The sequence below is a fragment of the Salvelinus sp. IW2-2015 genome, linkage group LG15 (assembly GCF_002910315.2).
Source record: "Salvelinus sp. IW2-2015 linkage group LG15, ASM291031v2, whole genome shotgun sequence".
Classification (NCBI taxonomy): Eukaryota; Metazoa; Chordata; class Actinopteri; order Salmoniformes; family Salmonidae; genus Salvelinus; species Salvelinus sp. IW2-2015.
The window spans coordinates 7,458,176-7,478,192 of record NC_036855.1 but is presented as its reverse complement, the minus strand read 5'-3'; the positions used below and the strand labels follow the sequence as shown (position 1 = coordinate 7,478,192).

General features: G+C 42.3%; 1 protein-coding gene across 1 annotated transcript in view; it reads left to right on the top strand.

The window, feature by feature from the left end:
• Positions 1-16,182, top strand: part of LOC111975000 (EGF-like repeat and discoidin I-like domain-containing protein 3) — a 123,121-nt gene extending 106,939 nt beyond the window's left edge. Inside the window, exons 7-8 of the mRNA XM_070446827.1 lie at positions 67-222; positions 13,785-16,182. Of these exons, the coding sequence (XP_070302928.1) occupies positions 67-222; positions 13,785-13,934 (306 nt within the window). The 3' untranslated portion in view covers positions 13,935-16,182. The remainder of the gene's footprint in view (positions 1-66; positions 223-13,784) is intronic.
• Positions 16,183-20,017: the final 3,835 nt, after the last annotated feature.

Sequence of the window (20,017 nt, the reverse complement as noted above, 5' to 3'; positions counted from 1 at the left end):
ACGTTTATTTATCTCCCCCCCCACCCCACCCACCCCATTCTTTATCTCACTCTCTGTCTCTCTCAGGTTGACATGCTCCTGCCTACTAAAATCACCGGCATCATCACCCAGGGGGCCAAGGACTTTGGCCATGTCCAGTTCGTGGGCTCCTACAAGGTGGCCTACAGCAACGATGGAGAGAGGTGGCTCCTATATCAAGATGAAAAACAGAAGAAGGACAAGGTGAGCCATCCACACTCCATGAAGATAACCAAACTGCTCCATTAAAAAATACATGGAACACAAACACTGCATTCCCTGAGTAATGGAAGGAACAGTGTCTACCAGAACTCAAGCAGAAGTATTAGTAGTTATAAAAGCCAAACAATATTTCAACATTCAGCAGTAATATCCCAAATGCATCCAAATAAAAATGTCCATTATGAAAACAAGAATAGCACCCCATTGAATAAAATAGTAAATTAATGGGAGAAGCAGAATGAATGGAGAAATGTGTTGTGCAGCCTGTAGTTGTCCAGATCCGTCCCGGTCTCATCTCTCTGTTAGCATTGCATCTTCTTATCTCGGGCTCCAGCACAGCTTGCTGGGGCCTCTCTGCCGTCGTCTCGTCTCCTGGATCAGATAAGGGCATGTTGTCTAGCAGTCCTGGTTGGTACACTGCCCGAAAATGTGTTTGCAGTCCTTCAATAGAGTACACGTGTTCGTTCCAATTGCCCACGCCAGCCAGCGGAAGGGAAGGAGGCTGTGGCAGTCTCCCTGCTATCAGGAGAGCAGCAACATTACTCGGGCTGTTGTTTTAGAGGAGGCCTGTTTACTTTGCTACTCTCGCTGTGTTGTTTAAAGATAAGGACTTCATGGTGCTGTTGCTTACAGACTTACGATGGTCAGAGTAGTGCTAACCTGGGAGGAAACACACCTAAACACACACACAGAGATCTCTTGATGTATTATTATCCTGTAAAACACACTGGCAGCTTCCAGTCTCTGTTTAACAGCATATAGTGAACTACATTTTCCCAGAAGCATAAATTCACCAAATGAGCATAATGACAAGCGATCAAATTAGCTGTTTTATACAGTCAAATGTTGTTTCCTGAAGCAGGCTTTCATAACGGGAGCATGGCGAAGATAAGGGTTCTAAAACAGATATATAATGGTAACTTGTTATGACACACATCACCCTCCAATGGGCACACATCAATTTACTGTATGCCCTCATGTGCCAATAAATGGTCAGTTTAGCGGCCCATGCCTGAAAACACTTCTCCATCCCCTGATTGAATGCCTCGCTTGAGGAGTTTATAATTTCAACGCCCGGGATGATCTTTGGATGCAGGCCACCGCGTTTTCAACCAATCTCAATTTTGAGCACTGGAAGACTTTCAAACAGTTGTCAAACCTGGCAGCACTGAGAGAGAAGAGGTAAAGGAGACAATGGCAGGATCCTAGCAACCTTTTGTTTTGAAATCTATAGTTCCTCATTTGTAACCATAAGCGTAGACTAAGAATACAGCGACAATATGTAATGGCACATTCATATGCTACATATGAAATAAGTGTTAATAAACTATGCAATCCACAACAAAACATCCTATCAAAACATCCTATCAAAACATCCTATCAAAACATCCTAATTAGTGACCTTAATTCTAAAACCTGCAGACCCTCAGCGCTCCGTGGAATGAGTGACACGTGTTTTGGAGCATATTTGAGAGCAAGGCCTGGAGGGCTGTTAATCAGTGTGTCCCAGGACAGAGCTGTGATGAGCTTTCCAGATATATTACTTTTCAAGGTGTTTCCGCCTCTCAGGCATTTAATGCTAGAGGACGCATTAGGCTGCCGGACTCCAGAGGCGTTTCCTGTTACGCCACAGGCTTGGAAAGGTTGGTCGGGCTAAGAGCCCTGCGTGTGTGTCTGTGGATTCATGCATGACTGTTTGAGAGAGAATCTGAGTGTGTGTTTGTATGTGCACATTCATGCATGTGTGCGTGCAATACGGAGAGTGTGTGAACGTTTGTGTGTGTGTGTCTCTGTCTGGGTGGGGGTCTGGTTGGGCACAGTGGCTGAGCCTTGTAAATATTCTCTTCAAGTCTCTCCCCTCCTGAGCCTCAGTGTGGCAGAGACCGAGAGGAGAGGCCTCGGTCAGCATACAGATACCCTTGGACACAGACACTACCAGGGACATGGACACAGACACTACCAGGGACATGGCCACAGACACTACCAGGGACATGGCCGCAGACACTACCAGGGACATGGCCACAGACACTACCAGGGACATGGCCACAGACACTGCCAGGGACATGGCCGCAGACACTAACCATAGGGACATGGCCACAGACACTACCAGGGACATGGCCACAGACAATACTGGCTGTCACTCACTTAGATGTTGCATGTATTTATACACCATACATTCCGTCGCTATCTATCTGTCTATCTATCAAACTAATGCAAATTCACACAGGAACACACACCTCCATTTATACACTGACACATGGAAACACTGACACACTCACACATTGATTTAACACAAGCAGACTTGTCAACATGCAAATCCTCACACTTGCACTCAAAAAAATTTACACATTCAGTGATAGCACCATATTCGCAGCAGCCCACTGATCTCACTGCAGATTCCTATTTGCCAATATTTGCAGAGTACGTTGATGGGGGAAATCAAGCACAGAAGTAATTGATTCATGTGTAATGGTGTTCCACTTAGGTGCCAAAGGGTTAATTAGCCAGTGGACCTGCCAATTCCCCTCAGGTCAGAGGGTAACAGCATGTTAGATGGCGTAAATACAATCATAGTTTAAGATTAACCACTAATAGCTCTCGTTTCCTCCCCCTTTGGCAGTGCTCTGTACACCACCACATCTGAAACATGCGGTGAAGGGTCAAGATTAGCTGTGATTCGGTCTATATTGCCTCACCGCTTGAAGAAGTGGTTGGCTTGCGGATGTGAATTTGATTGAGCGGAACCAATGAAGGCAAGGCTGAGCTGAGATTGCCTAGCGTCACCCTTGCTAGCCACAAGCTACATAAGAGCTGGAGTTTGCTAGGCCTAGGAGACCTGCACTCTTCGCCTCTGCAGCAGTTTTGAATAATGAAGTATGGTCAGTGGTCAACCCCCTGAGTCCCCCCAGGCTCGTCCAGTAATGTACGCCCTTGACTGGCTCAGGCAGTAAAATCAATGCTGGGGGAAAGGCCGGCTCCTGGGTCAAACTAAAGGTGTGCCGCAGAACGGAAGGAGATGGACTATTCGGTACACAACCATTGGCCATTAGATTAGAGCGAAAGCAGTTTGCAGTCATTGTAGAGGGAGAAAAAAAAAATCCCACTCTGTAGCATAGAATTCCACCATAGACTGTCAGTTAGGGCATGTGAGGACACATGAATGGATGTCTTTGTTCGAGGAGGTTTGGAACATGGTGTGTCTTCTCCGAGAGGCTGCAGAAGTCTAGAGATTCAGGAAGTGCTCAGTATGAACCAAGTCAAATAACTAGACCCAAACATCTGGCCTTTTCTTCCAACTCCCCTCATCTTGGCAGGGAGATGCATAGCTTTACTTTCAATTTTTGCCTTTTTAAAGAGATGTTTTTTAAAAAAGATACAAATAATTGACATTGTTTATTGTATTATACCAAGAGACTTGTGCGTTATAAAGATTGGTGTCACGCCCTGACCTTAGAGAGCCGTTTTATTTCTCTATTTGGTTAGGTCAGGGTGTGATTAGGGTGGGCATTCTATGTATCCTATTTCTTTGCTTTTGGCCGAGTGTGGTTCCCAATCAGAGGCACGCTCCGGTTCCTCCGGCGATGATTCACGGCTCGGAGTTCGGTTTCACAGAAGCCGAGGGATCAGCGCAGGGAGCGGGGGCTACGTCCCGAACCGGAGCCGCCACCGAGGGTAGATGCCCACCCGGACCCTCCCCTATAGGTTCAGGTTTGCAGCCGGGAGTCCGCACCTTTGGGGGGGGGGGGGGGCTATTACGCCCTGACCTTAGAGAGCCGTTTTATTTCTCTATTTGGTTAGGTCAGGGTGGGCATTCTATGTTTCCTATTTCTTTGTTTTTGGCCGAGTGTGGTTCCCAATCAGAGGCAGCTGTCTATCGTTGTCTCTGGTTGGGAATCATACCTCATACCTTATTTTCTGTTTAGTCTCTGTTACCTGACAGAACTGTTCGCTTTTGTTTTGTTACTTTGTTCAAGTGTTTCTTTGATAAATAAAATCATGAACACTTTCCACGCTGCGCTTTGGTCCACTCCTTCCGACGACAGGCGTTACAATTGGACCCAGTCAGTGAACTTCTATATTTTCCAGACCTGGGTTCAAATTCTATTTACTGTATTTCAATTACTTCCAAATTTATTTTATTTGTCTAGTATTTGGATATTTTATTATTTTAAAATACAAGTTGTTGAATATTGGAATGTATTTGGAAATACACCTGGAAARTGTTGGCGTGTATTTGAAAATACTCAAGTATATCTTTAAATTAAATATTTAAATATTCCCATGCATTTCAACAAAGGTCTGTTTGGTATTTGAAATAATTAATTTTGAAAAAATATATATGAAAAACACATTTTAAATAGTAGGCTATTTATAGGAAATTATTAGGAAATACTTTCAAATACTTACAATAGAAGTAGTTGATTCGGGTCATATTATTAGAAAGTATGAAAATACACTGTACATAAGTATCTCAATTACAAATAACCAAATACTCTTGTATTTGAACCCAAGTCTACTATTTTCCAAGTAAAACCACAAGGGCAAGTCAGTTGCATCCTCTTTTTCGCTTTCTCTTCTCCTCTTTCTCACTGTTTGTTACTGTTTGTTCTTTTTTAGTGGTCCTGCACATCTCTTGTTTCACCCTGTTTGTTTCATAGAGACAGCCTGACAGTGTGGATGTCTCTGGACGGCTCCAGAGAGATCCTTGTCATATTTCAATCAACTGCTGTTTTTCTATTCTTCCTGGCCTCCCTGTTGTAATAGCTCAACTGTATCTTGTGTCTGCTATATTACCGTTGTGGCAGCACTCCTGCAATTGATACCACCGGTTCTCTTCTCCTGAGCCCAATAGACTTCGATTAAACTGTACAATATATAGCAAGGGTAAAGATTGTAGGTCCATACAGAACGGTTTAACAACGTAAGATTTGATACAGGCCCTTCTCCAAAATGTTTTTTACTCCAACATTCCTCCATGATAGAATGAGCTTCAATATTTGGTGTATTGCTCTATTAAATCTACTGTAAATTGCCTCCCTGCACCGAAACTTGATGGAATATGACCACTCTTCTTTGTTTTTAGGAGGTGAAACATGTCACAAATTGCACTGCTGTGGAGAGAAGAAGAAAATGGAGTCATAGAAATGTTAATAGTGAGCTGAAAATGGTTAAGAAAGTCCCCAATAATGGATTTCTAGATATATCCATAGCAGAAGCAACATTGCAATCTATTGCACTCTTATTGCCGTCAATAGTGAGAAGAAAACGGTTAAGAAAGTCCCCAATAATGGATTTCTAGATATATCCATAGCAGAAGTAACAGTGCAATCTATTGCACTCTTATTGCTGTATTCATGGCCTAGAAATGGGATTTTTTTTACTCAGCCTTTATTTCACAGTGGAGTATCTGTACCTGTTGCACCTCAAATCGCATGCTCATCACTTCACCTATTTTATTTCAAATAAAAGCATTTTCATTAGTTTATGTTACTGTAGGCTATATGAAAAAAGAAAACAATTATGCCAAAATTCAGGTGAAACAGAAAGCATGTGTTTTGGAACATGGTAACAGCTTATTTTTATAACAACACCATAGATAAATAAAATACCCCAACTACCAAGACGTATGGTCAAAAGACATCAGTAGCCTGAACACATCAGTAGCCTGAACACATCAGTAGCCTGAACACATCAGTAGCCTGAACATCAAAATAAACCCCAAGTGGCCTTGATAAATAGTGAAACTCGGCACAAAAGAAAAAAATATTATAATGAATGTACAATAAGTGTCAATATAACAGCAGTAAACAATTGTCAATTATTATCAACTCGTGCTTGTGTGCATCTTCACGTAATGGCATCAGTTGAATTTACTTTAGCTGTTGTCCCTTGTCCTAACAGGTGACAACATTTTTGTAATTTTACTTGCTTGACACTTTGACTTACCTTTGTTTGGTTGTAGTGCATAATAGTATCCGGTTTTGTCTTTATTGTGTCCCCGTTCACGGTGTCTTGTCATTCTTCAGCATATTTGTGGAGTGCACCATTGTGGAGTACAATGGCTGTGCAGGTGCCTTATTTTGCACAGAGGGAGAGAGCTCCCGTCTCACTTTGTTCATGGTGCCGGCCAGACTTTGCAAGCAACTTGTTCGCCAATGACCATGAAGTGAAGAAATTGTCCGTGGTGACATTTCTCCCCTTGCCTACATAAAGTTCCACAAGCCTCATCACCACATTCTCCGACACTCGCTCACCTGCTAGGCGATGTGGAATTATCCCAGAATTTGAAAGCCATTCAGAATGTACAATTACGTACGCTCTCACTGTGTAGGCTACTGTAAGTAGGCCAGAGTTGACTGATAAGACTGCTTTGATTCGGTGGACTGATATAGAGTACATACCATTTTAAAATGAGGGCTATAATTACAATAGAATGGCCYGCCCTGTTCTTCATTCACAATTGGTGATTACATAATTATGCTTYGTTCGCTTCCCCTCACTTATCAACTCACCCATTCTCCCCATCATACTTTACTTAATTTATTTAATCTGTTGTTATATGTGTGAAATTAGTATCGGTATATAGTTTAGGTTCAGTTTTGAGGCAATTGTCGGGGTGATTATCAGCTGGGCACTTTCAAATGTTGGAAGAAGGAGACGGGCAGGCCACACTGTTGGGAGAAGGAGCGGAGCAGGCCACACTGTTGGGAGAAGGAGACGGGCAGGCCACACTGTTGGGAGAAGGAGCGGAGCAGGCCACACTGTTGGGAGAAGGAGACGGGCAGGCCATATTGTTGGGAGAAGGAGCGGAGCAAGCCACACTGTTGGTAGAAGTAGAGGAGCAGGCCACACTGTTGGGAGAAGGAGCGGAGCAGGCCATACTGTTGGGAGAAGAAGCGTGACCAGGCCACACTGTTGGGAGGAGACGGGCAGTCCACACTGTTGGGAGAAGGAGACGGGCAGGCCATACTGTTGGGAGAAGGAGACGGGCAGGCCACACTGTTGGGAGAAGGAGACGGGCAGGCCACACTGTTGGGAGAAGGAGACGGGCAGGCCACACTGTTGGGAGAAGGAGACGGGCAGGCCATACTGTTGAGAGAAGGAGAGGAGCAGGCCATACTGTTGGGAGAGGAGACGGGCAGGCCAATACTGTTGGGAGAAGGGACGGGTCAGCACACTGTTGGGAGAAGGAGAGGAGCAGGCCACACTGTTGGGAGAAGGAGACAAGCCGGCCATACTGTTGAGAAAAGGAGTTGCGACGGGGTAAACCATTCAAAAAAAGGACATGCCCTCCTTAATAAACTGGTTATAACTCCAATTCTTATTGTGATAGAGGTTAAGATTCTAACAATGTCAGTGTATTATATAAACTTATTTAGGAAAAGTCAAGGACAGAGGAGGGCATGACTTAAAAAATGGCAGAGTAATCACATATATTTCAAATGTCATGTGCAGTTACAATTACTGCTTTAGCGGTTCTAGGGCTAAAGGTGTTGTTGTTTGTCTGCAGACCTGTGGTGGGGAATGACTAAAGCCTGAGATCCATAGGGGGAAATAATGGAGTACAGGTGACTGGTGGCACCTTAATTGGCTGGAACGGAGTGAATGGAATGGTATCAAACACATCCCACAGATGGTTACCATGTGTTTGATACCATTCCATTCTGGAGGGGATGGCAGCTGTTTTTATGGGCTCCTGACCAATTGAGCTATTTGGTGTATTTTTCTGCGCTGATCTTAACTGTTTTGTACATAATGTTTCCGTTATCGTTTCCTATGACCGAAAATACCTTCTGGGCATCAGAACAGGTAACAGGTCACCTCGATTTGGACGAGAACTTCTACATCAATGAGTCGGAGGCGAAAGACCCAAATCCCCAACACTCGAAGTATGAGGAGCCGGCGCTATAAAGGCCGGCCTGCGGGATACCTGATGAGGCTATGTCAGAAAGTGGATAAATCGCCCTCCATTTGGCAAATCTGACCTGAACTCTGTCCTCCTGATTCCTGCTTACAAGCAAAAACTTTAACAGGAAATACAAGTGACGCTAAGCTACAGGACTCTTTTGCTATCACAGACTGGAATATGTTCCCAGATTCATCTGATGGCATTGAGGAATTTACTGCATCAGTCACCGGCTTCATTAATAAGTGCATTGACGACGTTGTCCCCGCAGTACATACATATCCAAACCAGAAGCCATGGGTTTTAGGCAACATCCTCACTGAGCAAAAGGCTAGAGCTGACGCTTTCAATGAGCAGGACACTAATCCGGACGCTTATAAGAAATCACAGATGAACCATCAAACAGACAAAATGTTAAATACAGGAACAAGACTGAATCCTACTACACTGGCTCTGACTCTTCGGATGTGTCAGGGCTTGSAAACTATCACAGATTACAAATGGAAACCCAGCCACTAGCTGTCCAGTGATGCAAGCCTACCAGATGAGCTGAATAACTTCTATGTGCGCTTCAAGGCTAGCAACGCTGATCTATGCATGAGAGCACCAGCTGTTCCAAACGAATGTGTGATCACGCTCTCCATAGGTGATGTGAGTAAGACGTTAAAACAGTTTAACATTCACAAGGCAGCAGGGCCAGACGAGTTACCAGAACGCTTACTCAGAGCATGGACTGACCAACTGGCAGTGTCTTCACTAACATTTTCAGTCCCCCCCCTCAACCAGTCTGTAATACCTACATGTTTCAAGCAGACAACCATAGTCCTTGTTCCCAAGAACGCCAAGGTAACCTGTCTAAGTGACTATCAACCCCGTAGCACTCACAAATATAGCCTTTCAAAGGCTAGTCATGGCTCACATGAATACCATCATCCCAGACACCCTGGACCCACTCCAATTCGCATACTGCCCCAACAGATCCACAGATTACGCAATCTCTATTGCACTCCAGAATGCCGTTTCCCACCTGGACAAAGTAACACTCACGTGATAATGCTGTTCATTCACTACAGCTCAGCGGTCAACACCATTGTTCCCTTCAAGCTCATCACTAAGCTAAGGACCCTGGGATTAAACACCTCCTTCTGCAACTGGATCCTGGACTTCTTGACGGCCCGCCCCCAGGTGGTGAGGTTTGGCAACAACACATCTGCTATGCTGACCCTCAAAACGGGGGCCCCTCAGGGATGCATACTTAGTCCCCTCCTGTACTCCCTGTTCACTCACGACTGCATAGCCGCGCACAACTCCAGCACCATCTTTAAGTTTGCAGATGACACAACGTTGGTAGGATTGATCACCGATGACAATGAGACGCTCTACAGGGAGAGGGTCAGAGAGAGTGTCAGGCAACTGCTTGGCATCTGACCACAAGGCACTACAGAGGGTAGTGCGTATGCCCCCAGTACATCACTGGGGCCGAGCTCTCTGCCATCCAGGACCTCTATACCAGGCAGTGTCAGAGGAAGACCCTAAAAATTGCCAAAGACTCCAGCCACGCAAGTCATAGACTGTTCTCTCTGCTACTGCACGGCAAGCAATACAGATGTACCAAGTCTGGAACCAACAGGACCATGAACAGCTTCTACCCCTAAGCTATAAAACTGCTAAATAGTTAGTTAAAATGTTAACCAATAGCTACCCGGAATATCTGCATTGACCCTTTTTGCACTAATCTCTTTGACTCAACACATGCGCTGCTGTTACTGTTTTTTATCTATCCCGTTGCCGTATCAAGTTATCGTTACTCATTGTGTATTTATTCCTTGTGTTATTGTTTTTCTATTTATTCCTATTTTATTTTTTTATATATATTTTTCCACTATTTATCTCTTCATTGTTGGGAAGGGCCCGTAAGTAAGCATTTCCCTGTTAGTCTACACCTGTTGTTTACGAAGCATGTGACAGATATATTTGATTTGATTTGATTCACTCTATTCCAACCATTATTTTGAGCCTTCCTCCCCTCAACAGCCTCATGTGGAATGGAGGTGGGAGAAAGAGCGGTAGGAAAGAACTAGGGACGAGAAACTGTAGGGAGGGAAACCATGAAAAAGAATGAAGGATGAAGAGTTGGTCCTTAACTGTACAGCATGCTGTATGAGTAGACGTGTGAATACCAAAGACATTCTTAATCGAATCCAGAGTAGGAGAGACATGATCAAGAGAAAAAGACCAAACGACACAGGAGGAGGAGAGAGAAACAGATGAGGAGAGACATGAGGAGAGAGAAAGTAATTCCTTACATGTCCATTTTTGCATGCCTAGTTGTGTGGTGTGTGTGTGTGTGTGGTGTTGTGTGTGTGTGTGTGTGTGTGTGTGTGTGTGGTGGTGTGTGGGTGTGTGTGTGTGTTGGTGTGTTGTGTGTTTGTGTGTGTGTGTGTGTGTGTGTGTGTGTGTTAGGTTTTTTAAACCTAACATACTGCTTCCTCCCCATCAATCAGAGGCTGGATTGCCTGTCACCCTCTCTTCATGCAGATAAGGGCCCTTGAGGCCCCCTGTGTTGCACTACCACCAGAGATCCAGGGGGTAAACTGCAGTAAGCTGCAACCACTCTACCTAAACCCATTCCAAGGGGTGGTTGTGTATCTGTTGCCTCCCTTTTTGGGTTAAATAGCTCCATCAGAATATTGTGTTCACTTTAGACCTACTCTGTATCTGCATCCAGCACACTGGTTTAATGGGTCAGGTCAGAGTCTTGTGTGGTCATGAGTCTATAACATGCGTGTTGGTTGCTTCCACCAAGACCTCCTYTGTTTCAGCAAAACAAATGTGGTTGCAGTGGTGGGTTTGCTAGGCTGGCGATGCCTGAACTTTGATGTTTGAATAGCTGCATGTATTTGGAACCACACTTCCATGAGATCATAACTGATTAGAATAAATAACTATTTGATTGACTTGTTTTCATACTTTGGTTTTTACTAAGGCTAATTAAGATTTCCTCCAATCCTCCATTTAAACCTATTTAATTGAAGAATCAAGGGAAGATTCATTTGATGGGGGATTGTGTACGAARAGTTTCTAAAATGTGTGGCAAATTAGTTCACATAAAATAAACATGAAAATATTTGTCATTTGTATTATCTTCAAGCTCCAAGAGATAGTGTCTTCAAAAACAGTTTATTGGTGTTAACATCAACAGTATCCATTTTGGGCTCACTATYTGCATCTGTTTTTAGGACTCTGATCTGGACCATTAAACCAGTCTGCTGGATAATGTCTTCACCTTGAGTGTGAGGGGTATCGGAGATGACACTTATTTTGTAAGAATTCACACCTTTGGCATTCACGCCTCTAAGTAAGTGTGGAGTGGTTTTTGGAGAGAAACCTGATATGTTTGTGGAATAGGGAGGTGTGGGCATCTTTTGTGAATGTATTTGCAGATTGCAATAAAAGACAACATCATTCATTGTACATAAATACAGACTCTAGTGAGTGCGTCAGATATGTTGATCATATCTGACGCACACGCCAACAGTCATGAATCAAGTCATGCGTGGAAGTCATTGGTAGATTTACACGAAAGGGACACATCCACATATCCTGTGTAGAATTACACAATGTCTACTTATTTTTCACTTAAAAGCAACATGAAAGATAACAAGGCCCATATTGATGTATACAAAACAGCACGGAACCAGTTCTAACTCTCCATTTTTACACTACTAAATCAGAGTTAGGACTTTTTCCTGACTMTGTGATCTGACAGGGAAAAACGCTTGGCCCTAATGAAATCACATTTTATTGGTTGCATACATATATCTGATGGTATCGCAGATGCAGCAAAATGCTTGTGTTTCGAGCTCCAACAGTGCAATAATACCTAACAATACAAAACAATACACACAAATTCAAAAATGAAATGAGAAAGGAATTCAGGAATTAAGAAATATCAGAAAGAGCCATGTCAGATTCTGAATATAAATATGTATGTATATTATGGTATGTATAGACATTATGGACAGTAAATGAATAAAGGTGTGTACAGCAGTAGGATGAGCCTTGACTAGAAAACTGTATATACTGTATATATGGAGTGGGTAAAACAGCATATACACATTATTAAAGTTACCAGTGTTCAATGACTATGTACATAGGGCGGCAGTCTCTCAGGTGGGTGGTAGCTGGCTAGTAAAAGTGACGAAGTTCAGGGCAGGGTCCTGGGCGGAGACTTTATGTGCMCTACTCACTGTGCCCAGTCAGAACTGCAGTAATTCTAGAGCTTTCAGCAACTCTCCCAGGGCTTGTGTAGGGCTGATGATAAGGACTTGGTATGAGTGCTATCGCTGATCATACCCAAGGCCCCAGAAAAGCCATTGAGAAGACATCCTCCCTAGTGGGGGAATTACCTTRGTGCGTGTTAGCGATCTGTGGAATATTTTAGGAATTGAGCAGCCTGAAGTGACTATGAAGTGTCTTGCAGTAGGAGGATAATGCAGGCCTTCTCACTGCTCTCTTCAGTAAGGAGCAGGATTCTTAGAGTGGAAATGCAGTGTGGCTTGCTCAAGTGTCATTATTTCACGCGAATCCTGTRCACGATGCAGCAGAACACGTCAAAGTAGATCAGAAACGGAATGTGTTTAGCTTTTGAGACCTTCCTACCATACATACCAGCTAGAGTTCCCTTACATCACGACTGAATATCCCTGGTCCTGGAAGGACCGACAGGAATGAACTTTGTATTTGATCATCAACACCTAATCGTCAAGCCCTTGATTAGTTGAATGAATCAGATGTGCTGGTGCTGGGCAAGAAAAGGTTTGCCCCCCAGTGGGGCCCCAGGAACAGAACTGAGAAAGCCTGAGAAAACCATAGAAAGGTGTGTGAAAGAATGCTTTCTAGGGGTCATAGTTGGCTAATGTCAAGTCAACCACTCAGAATGTCTTCAGCACCTGCAGGGGTCCGTCCCACTGGTTTTCCATTTCACATAATGGCGAGTCCCATTACATCCCAATTAAATAGTCATAATCACGCTTGTTTAATTGAAATGATCACGGCCTTCAATGAAGCGGTCCCAGTAGGTACCTATCACCCATATTCCATTTAATTCTACTGTCGATTAACCACACTTAGACACAAGGCTTGTATTTATCAACAACACAGTGTGCATCCCAATACATTTGTTATGCTTGTTTATATTTGAATATTTTATTCTCGCTCGCTTAACTACATATCAGCAGAGAGATTGATAATTTGCTTCTGGGCTGTTGTTTAGCAAACTGCCTGTCTATTGGGTTTTGATGGATGCTACTGCACCAAGAATGGCCTGCCGTGATGGAAATGACAATAGTTTGCTACAGTAACACCACTGCCATGTGTTTTCTATGGCCACAAAGCACAGGTCTTGACCATCTTTCTGGGCATTGACATTATGGAAATGTAGCCATCAGAATTATGTAGCCTACACAGCATGTCCATCTCTCTTTATCTTCTTCTAACCTTTGCTCTTGCTATCCTTTCTTATTTCCCTTTGTTTGCGTGATGAGGTGCACAAATGCTAATAAGCTTTCTGAGGTCTGTGTGGGTGTTCAAGATCACAATTCATTTAATGTCATTCCCACTGTCCTTCCTTTCGCAGGTGTTCCAAGGAAACTTTGACAATGACACGCACAGAAAGAACGTGATTGCTCCGCCCATCTACGCCCGATTTGTCCGGATCCTTCCATGGTCGTGGTACAGCAGGATCACTTTGCGTGCAGAGTTACTGGGATGCACAGAGGAAGAGTGACCAACCCCTCCCCCTCCTCCCTCCCCCCTTTAATAATGGATCATCTAGCCCAGATCCAGTGTTTCAATATAAACTGTGCAACCTGTAAAAAGAAATCAATTTCAAATGGATTTTTCAAGAATACGTGTTTGGTTGTGTTGGGTTGCTGTTTGTTTTTTGTACAATGATTTAAACTTGTCCTTGTCCTAATTTTTTTCTTTTTGTGGTTAATGTCTTTTTTCCCTTTTTTTCCCCCAGATTTCCATCGTGTTTCGAATGAACTTGTGTAACATATTTGACTGGCAGGGGTGGGGGAGTGGGGAGGGGAATCACACTCTGATTTAAACGCATTGCCATAGAAGCTACTGTACAGTGTCACTTTTTAACAAAGACGACATGAAACCTATCTACCATGCTTCATTGGACATTATTAACCCCACTTCAACTCATAGCGGAACTATCCAAGAAATCCTTCAACGATGACAACTAAAATACTACAGTGACAGATATATTTTACACCTCTTCAAGCCAGGCTTTTACCATTGCTGACACTGACATTGTAACGCAAGTCAAAAACAACAACAATGCCATTGTATTTTATGTAAAACACTTAATAATTGCATGGTGCATAAATTATTATATTAAATGTATATTATGACAAATCATTTCTAACTCCTTCCCTAAGAGCAATCGCTTTGTTTTAGGGATCTATTTTTACGTGCATTTTAAATAGTTCTGATACACACCGCAAAAGCTTAAAGAGTGACTGATCTGCTCGACGAATAACAAGCAGAATAGACACTGAGCTTGATGGGCTAGCTGATTGAAGAGTCCAAATGCTCTCAGCTTTTTATTGCTTCTTTAATTTATTTCAATGTAATTTGCATTTCAAGATATTTACCTGGAATTACGTCACATTTGTAGAATTGTATACTTTGTTTACTTTTGTTTTTGTCTGCTTTTGTATCCTGCCCAATTCTGCCTTTACAATATACTTTTGAATCAATTTGAAAAGCTCAGGACAGAAGTCATCCATCCATACCCACAATTTTATCATTTCTAAGAGTAAGCCCTCCTTTTAATATAATATTTAAAAAAATGTTTACATTTACAGACATTACCATGGCAATTAAATTAATAAAATTACAAACTTACTTCACAGAAATATTTTATTTATTTATTATATTTTCTTTTTTATATCAAAATACATAGTGACAGCATAACACAAACAGCTTTCTATTCATGCATTTTCAACAAAAAAACACAGTAAGAACTTTGAATATATATATCTGTCTTTGTTTGATATGTACAATGAACATTATCAATTGTTGTTTCAGTATGTCACTGTATTTCAGTGTTGCATTTTAAAGTATCATTACGTGCATAATAAAAAAAAATATTTKAATGACACCAGAAATACCAGAATAGTCAAGGACTTATGCCCATTTTTTGCAATATGATTGGGGGAAAAAGCCACTTGACTTTTACCCTAGTTTGTGCAATTTCCAATCGGAATGTCCCTGGAGTGACCTTTATGATATTGGGACATTACGTCCCAAAAATAAAGTTGCCCGATGTATTTCGTTCATAATTCTGAATCCCATATACGCTGATAGAGCGATTTTGTTTGAACAACATTGGATGTGAAGTTGCTATTGGTGTAAAACAGTGTAACATTTGTTAGATCCATGGACACAGCATAAGCGTCATGCCATGCAACTAACTCACTTTTTATAATGGATGTATTTGGCTAGGCATAATGTTTTTTATTTAATTTTTTGATATCTTGGCTTTTGATTGAGCTATTTACTAGTATTTCTTGTCCAGCTGTTCCTGTCTCCATAAGGTTGTCTGCTTGATTGATCATTCTAGATGGCTGCCTGTGTGCACTTTTCACAACGGGATTTTGACTGACCAATGGATATGGCAGCATGACGTATTAGGAGGGATACAGTATCAATTATGTCCATGTCCACAGGCACATTTTGTTATAACATTATGTTACAGGTCCTTTAATTTGCACTCACCATTGCTGCATTGTAAAACCTTGGCTAACTGGTGAAGGGGAACCAGGACGTCCATATTGTGTTTCTGTGTCTACTCAGTCTGAGTATCAAGCGCTATCTAGCAAAGTGTACCAATTATATGCTGATTAGTCCAAGCTTGCGAAGGAGAGTCAGAAACTAATACTGTGTACAGCTGAAAAAATATGTGGCTTCAAACATGAGCTCTTTCAGTTTGACCAATAAAAATATGTCTGTGAATCGAATGGCTTGCCTTTTTTTGCTCGCAAAGGTGTCACGTTACCGTCTTTAATAGGAGAGTCTTTTCTCGTTCTTTGCTTGGYTTTCTCCCAGCGTCTGATTACACGTGGCTGTGCTGTAGTGTGTTGCCTTCATTGATTTACCGTACCGCTGCCATGCTTAGTTCCTTCATTGCACTTTCAACTTCATTCTCTTTGCTGTGGCAGGGGATCAAGACGTGAGTCGAAGGCCAAATGTGAAACTGCACTGTCTATTAATGAATCAATTACGTGAGATCCCGTATGGGGAGATAATTGCCTCGTAACTCAGGTGAGTGAAGTTGCGCACCAATTAAAAGCTGATTAGAAAACAATCTGTTTAGTCTGCCTGCCCCATCCGTTATATCAGGGGTGTCAAACTCATTCCATGGAGGCCGAGTGTCTGCTGATTTTTGGTTTTTCCTTTCAATTAAGACCTAGACAACCAGGTGAGGGGGTGGGGGCAGGACCCAGTTTGGGGAAACCCTGCGTTAGAGCATGATCCGGAAAAGAGGAGATGCCGGTGGAATGAGGAGTGTGTCTTAGCAGAGCCCCAGCCTGATTTACAACTGCAGCCTGGTAAACAGGCTCTGGATGAATGCTTCCKGGGGGTATGTAGACTAGAAACAAATCGATGGAAGAATTTGGGTGAATGACTTCAAACACAGCCTTTTTTGCATTCCTAGCATAGACAAAGCCATGCCTCCAACTTGCCTTGTGTGTAGTTATATTGCAAAGTATGTATACAATAAGAATCTAAAGCTGCTAACAAGGCTGTAACTTGAATAATAACATTGAGGTTGAGCATAAACAGTTTTTAAAAGAGGCTTTATTTTATTTGAGGTAAATGCATATTGTAATAAATAATAGTTTTGCACATAATCAAAGGTGTCTTTTTTCTTAGTGTAGAGGTAGTATTGTCTTTGGAAACCAATTTACACTCAATGTCTTCACCCTCTCACACATCTTTACTTATACAAAATATGTATGCTTTGTACCATTCTTTCATCTTGCCTTAAGGTTGTGCAAAAAAATAACCAAGGAAAAAAGTAAACAAATGTCAGTACAGCAAGCTACTGTTCACTGACAGAAGGAAATTGGAATTCATAAGGTCACTTCACTCAAAGAACCCCAGACCAAAGGATTAGACGGAAATGTACTTAGGATGGCCTCAGACTGTCAAACCCAGACCAGGACCTTGAATTAGACCTGCCAGACTTTTACTCCATCACCTTGCTTCAGTGACTGGTGCATTCCCCATGCTGAGTGGTACCTATGGCCCTGACAGGTCCTGACAACTCCGTTGACTCCCTTGTTGAAGAGTGAGTGAAGATCATGTCAATCCATGTCAGTTCACCCCATGCATCTCTGTCTAGATAGTAACCAGGTCTGACATTGCTGACACACTCACATGCTCTCAGCTTCACACCTTTCCCCTTCACTCGCCCTGTGTGTGTGTGTGTGTGTGTGTGTAACCATGCATGCAAGTGCTTTCAGACAAATAAAGGTTAAGTGATGTTTTCACATCTTTAAATAGATGTAAAGCCCATTACCAAAACAAATAATCATCTTGTTCTAGATAGCAATGGCAAGTGTTTCCAAGAAACATATATGTATAGTAAATATCCTCAAACAATGCTGATACTGTCATTGAGCATAAGTGGGTCCAAATGGATCACAGACATAACAATTACATAGCATTATAAAAGCAGGAGTTGTAGAGGAGCACTCATAGCAACCAGTAATTTTGCAACAACAACAAAACATCAATTTAGTTTGTTATCTGGACCATAATGGAATTCTAATGTCTGTGTTTCTCATTCCTGGTCCTCTCATACGATTTAATTAAGCACTCCATTTCCTTTTCCTTTTTAGTATTTCGGTTTGAATTGTCCTTTCAATTCACACCACTTTGGGACTTTTTACCTCTTTACCTACAGCGTGCCGTTGCCCCTCTTTCAATAAAGTTGGAGCCCTAGAACTGCTGAGTTGTGACCAAAGTGTGAAGTATCTTATATAATCTTACATATTTTACATTTCCACAGATTATTGCTCATAATTATCAATACTGTAAATTGTTGTATGATTTCTAGTTCAATGTGAGTTTATTTGGAGATACAGGAAGTAATTTATTACCAAAACAGGACCACCTCTGAGAAAGATGTGTGTACACCTGAATAGAATGGCAGATCCAGTGTAAGGGCGATACGATTCCTTTTCCATGATCCGTAGAGTGTGACATTTCTGACGCATCCCTGTCAACTATAGTCATCTGGTTGCCCCTCAAAACCAAAAACCAAACACAACCAACAACATGTTTCTGGCTACTGAACATCTACAACCCAACCAAACACTCAGTGTGCAAAGCGCATCTGCTTTCCTAAGACATCATTATTCCAAACACAAGCATTTGGGGASAACCAGGTGACCCGCGATACAAGCCAGTATTCCATGTCCATTCATGTCTGAGGACCTCTGGAGATGAGGTGGAAATTGGCCACTAAGGGCAACAGTGAGTGCTGTTAGCTTCAAGTAGGATCCACTTTTGCTACGGATGGGGGATGGTGAAAGAGCGTAAACATCTGCCTCTGATACCAAAGGTTGCAAGTTRAAATTCAGTGACAGAAAGTCGTTTTTCATATTTTTGTTTAAAGCCTATCCCAAACCTTAACCCTTATCTTAACCATTCGGGGTTAATGCCTAACATTAATAATTTGAAGTTAATGCCTGAATTTAAGCCTCACCTTAAAAAGAAATCTGAGTTAATGCCTAAACTTAGCCTTAAACACTTTGAAATTTGACGTTTGAGAAGCATGGATGAACGTCTAATTCTGATGTGAACTGGTAGTTTGAGGAATACTTCTATTTCCATTTTGACATCCATTGTCAAATCTAGTGGGATGGCTCAGGTACTACTACTACTCAGGTACTACTACATGTACTTCAATTCCATTAAACTTCTCCAGMCATTTACAGAAGAGCTGGATCCCCTGCCGTAATCCAGCTCTATTTTCTGTTCGTCAAAACGAGTGAGACAAACAAAAGATTTGTGAACAAATTTTATTCCCTCAATATGTCTTGGAGTCAATACTTTTTTTCCTAAAATAATAACTGGATTATGTTATGGTTTCAATAGGGAAGGCATTGACATTTCCCATTTCAAAATATTGTTGTCTCTCTTTCTGCTCTCCAACTGTGTTCCCGACTGCAAGAGGAAATGGACAACACATAATATCTGCTATTAATATCTGACGTTAAGTACTGAGAACAAAAGTTGTGCTTGGTGGGTGGAATTTAATTTGGAGTCCTGTCTTTTTCCGTGAGGCTATTTGCAGAACGACATGGAGATTAAAGGTCTCGTTCCCATCAGGAGTTAGTCCACCCCTACCGGGGACGCTGTGAAGTGGCTCATTATCAGCTGAACAGGAATGACAGCACTTGCATGACAGAGAAGTCTCCCCCGCTGTTCCCGTGTGTTCTAACAGGCAGAGCCCACACGCTCTGTCAGATGGGCTGACCAAAGGAGAGGCAGGGGGACTGATGAGGCACAGAATAAATAGCAGAGAAAAGTKTTGTTGTTGCGTAACCTAATGAAGGGCTGACCTGTGGGTGCAGAATCCTCGTTCGGGAMCATGACATCCTTACTAGTGACATCTAGAGAACTATTCATGAGGCATGTCAAGACATTGATCACTCCATATTCCATGCAGTGCAGACAAAATGATGGAGATTTTCAGCAGTGGCTGTTCAAACAGTGGTCTGCAGTCACTGTCTTACATGCACATTAAAGCAGAGTCATGGTGGACAGTTTGCTGCTGAGCCC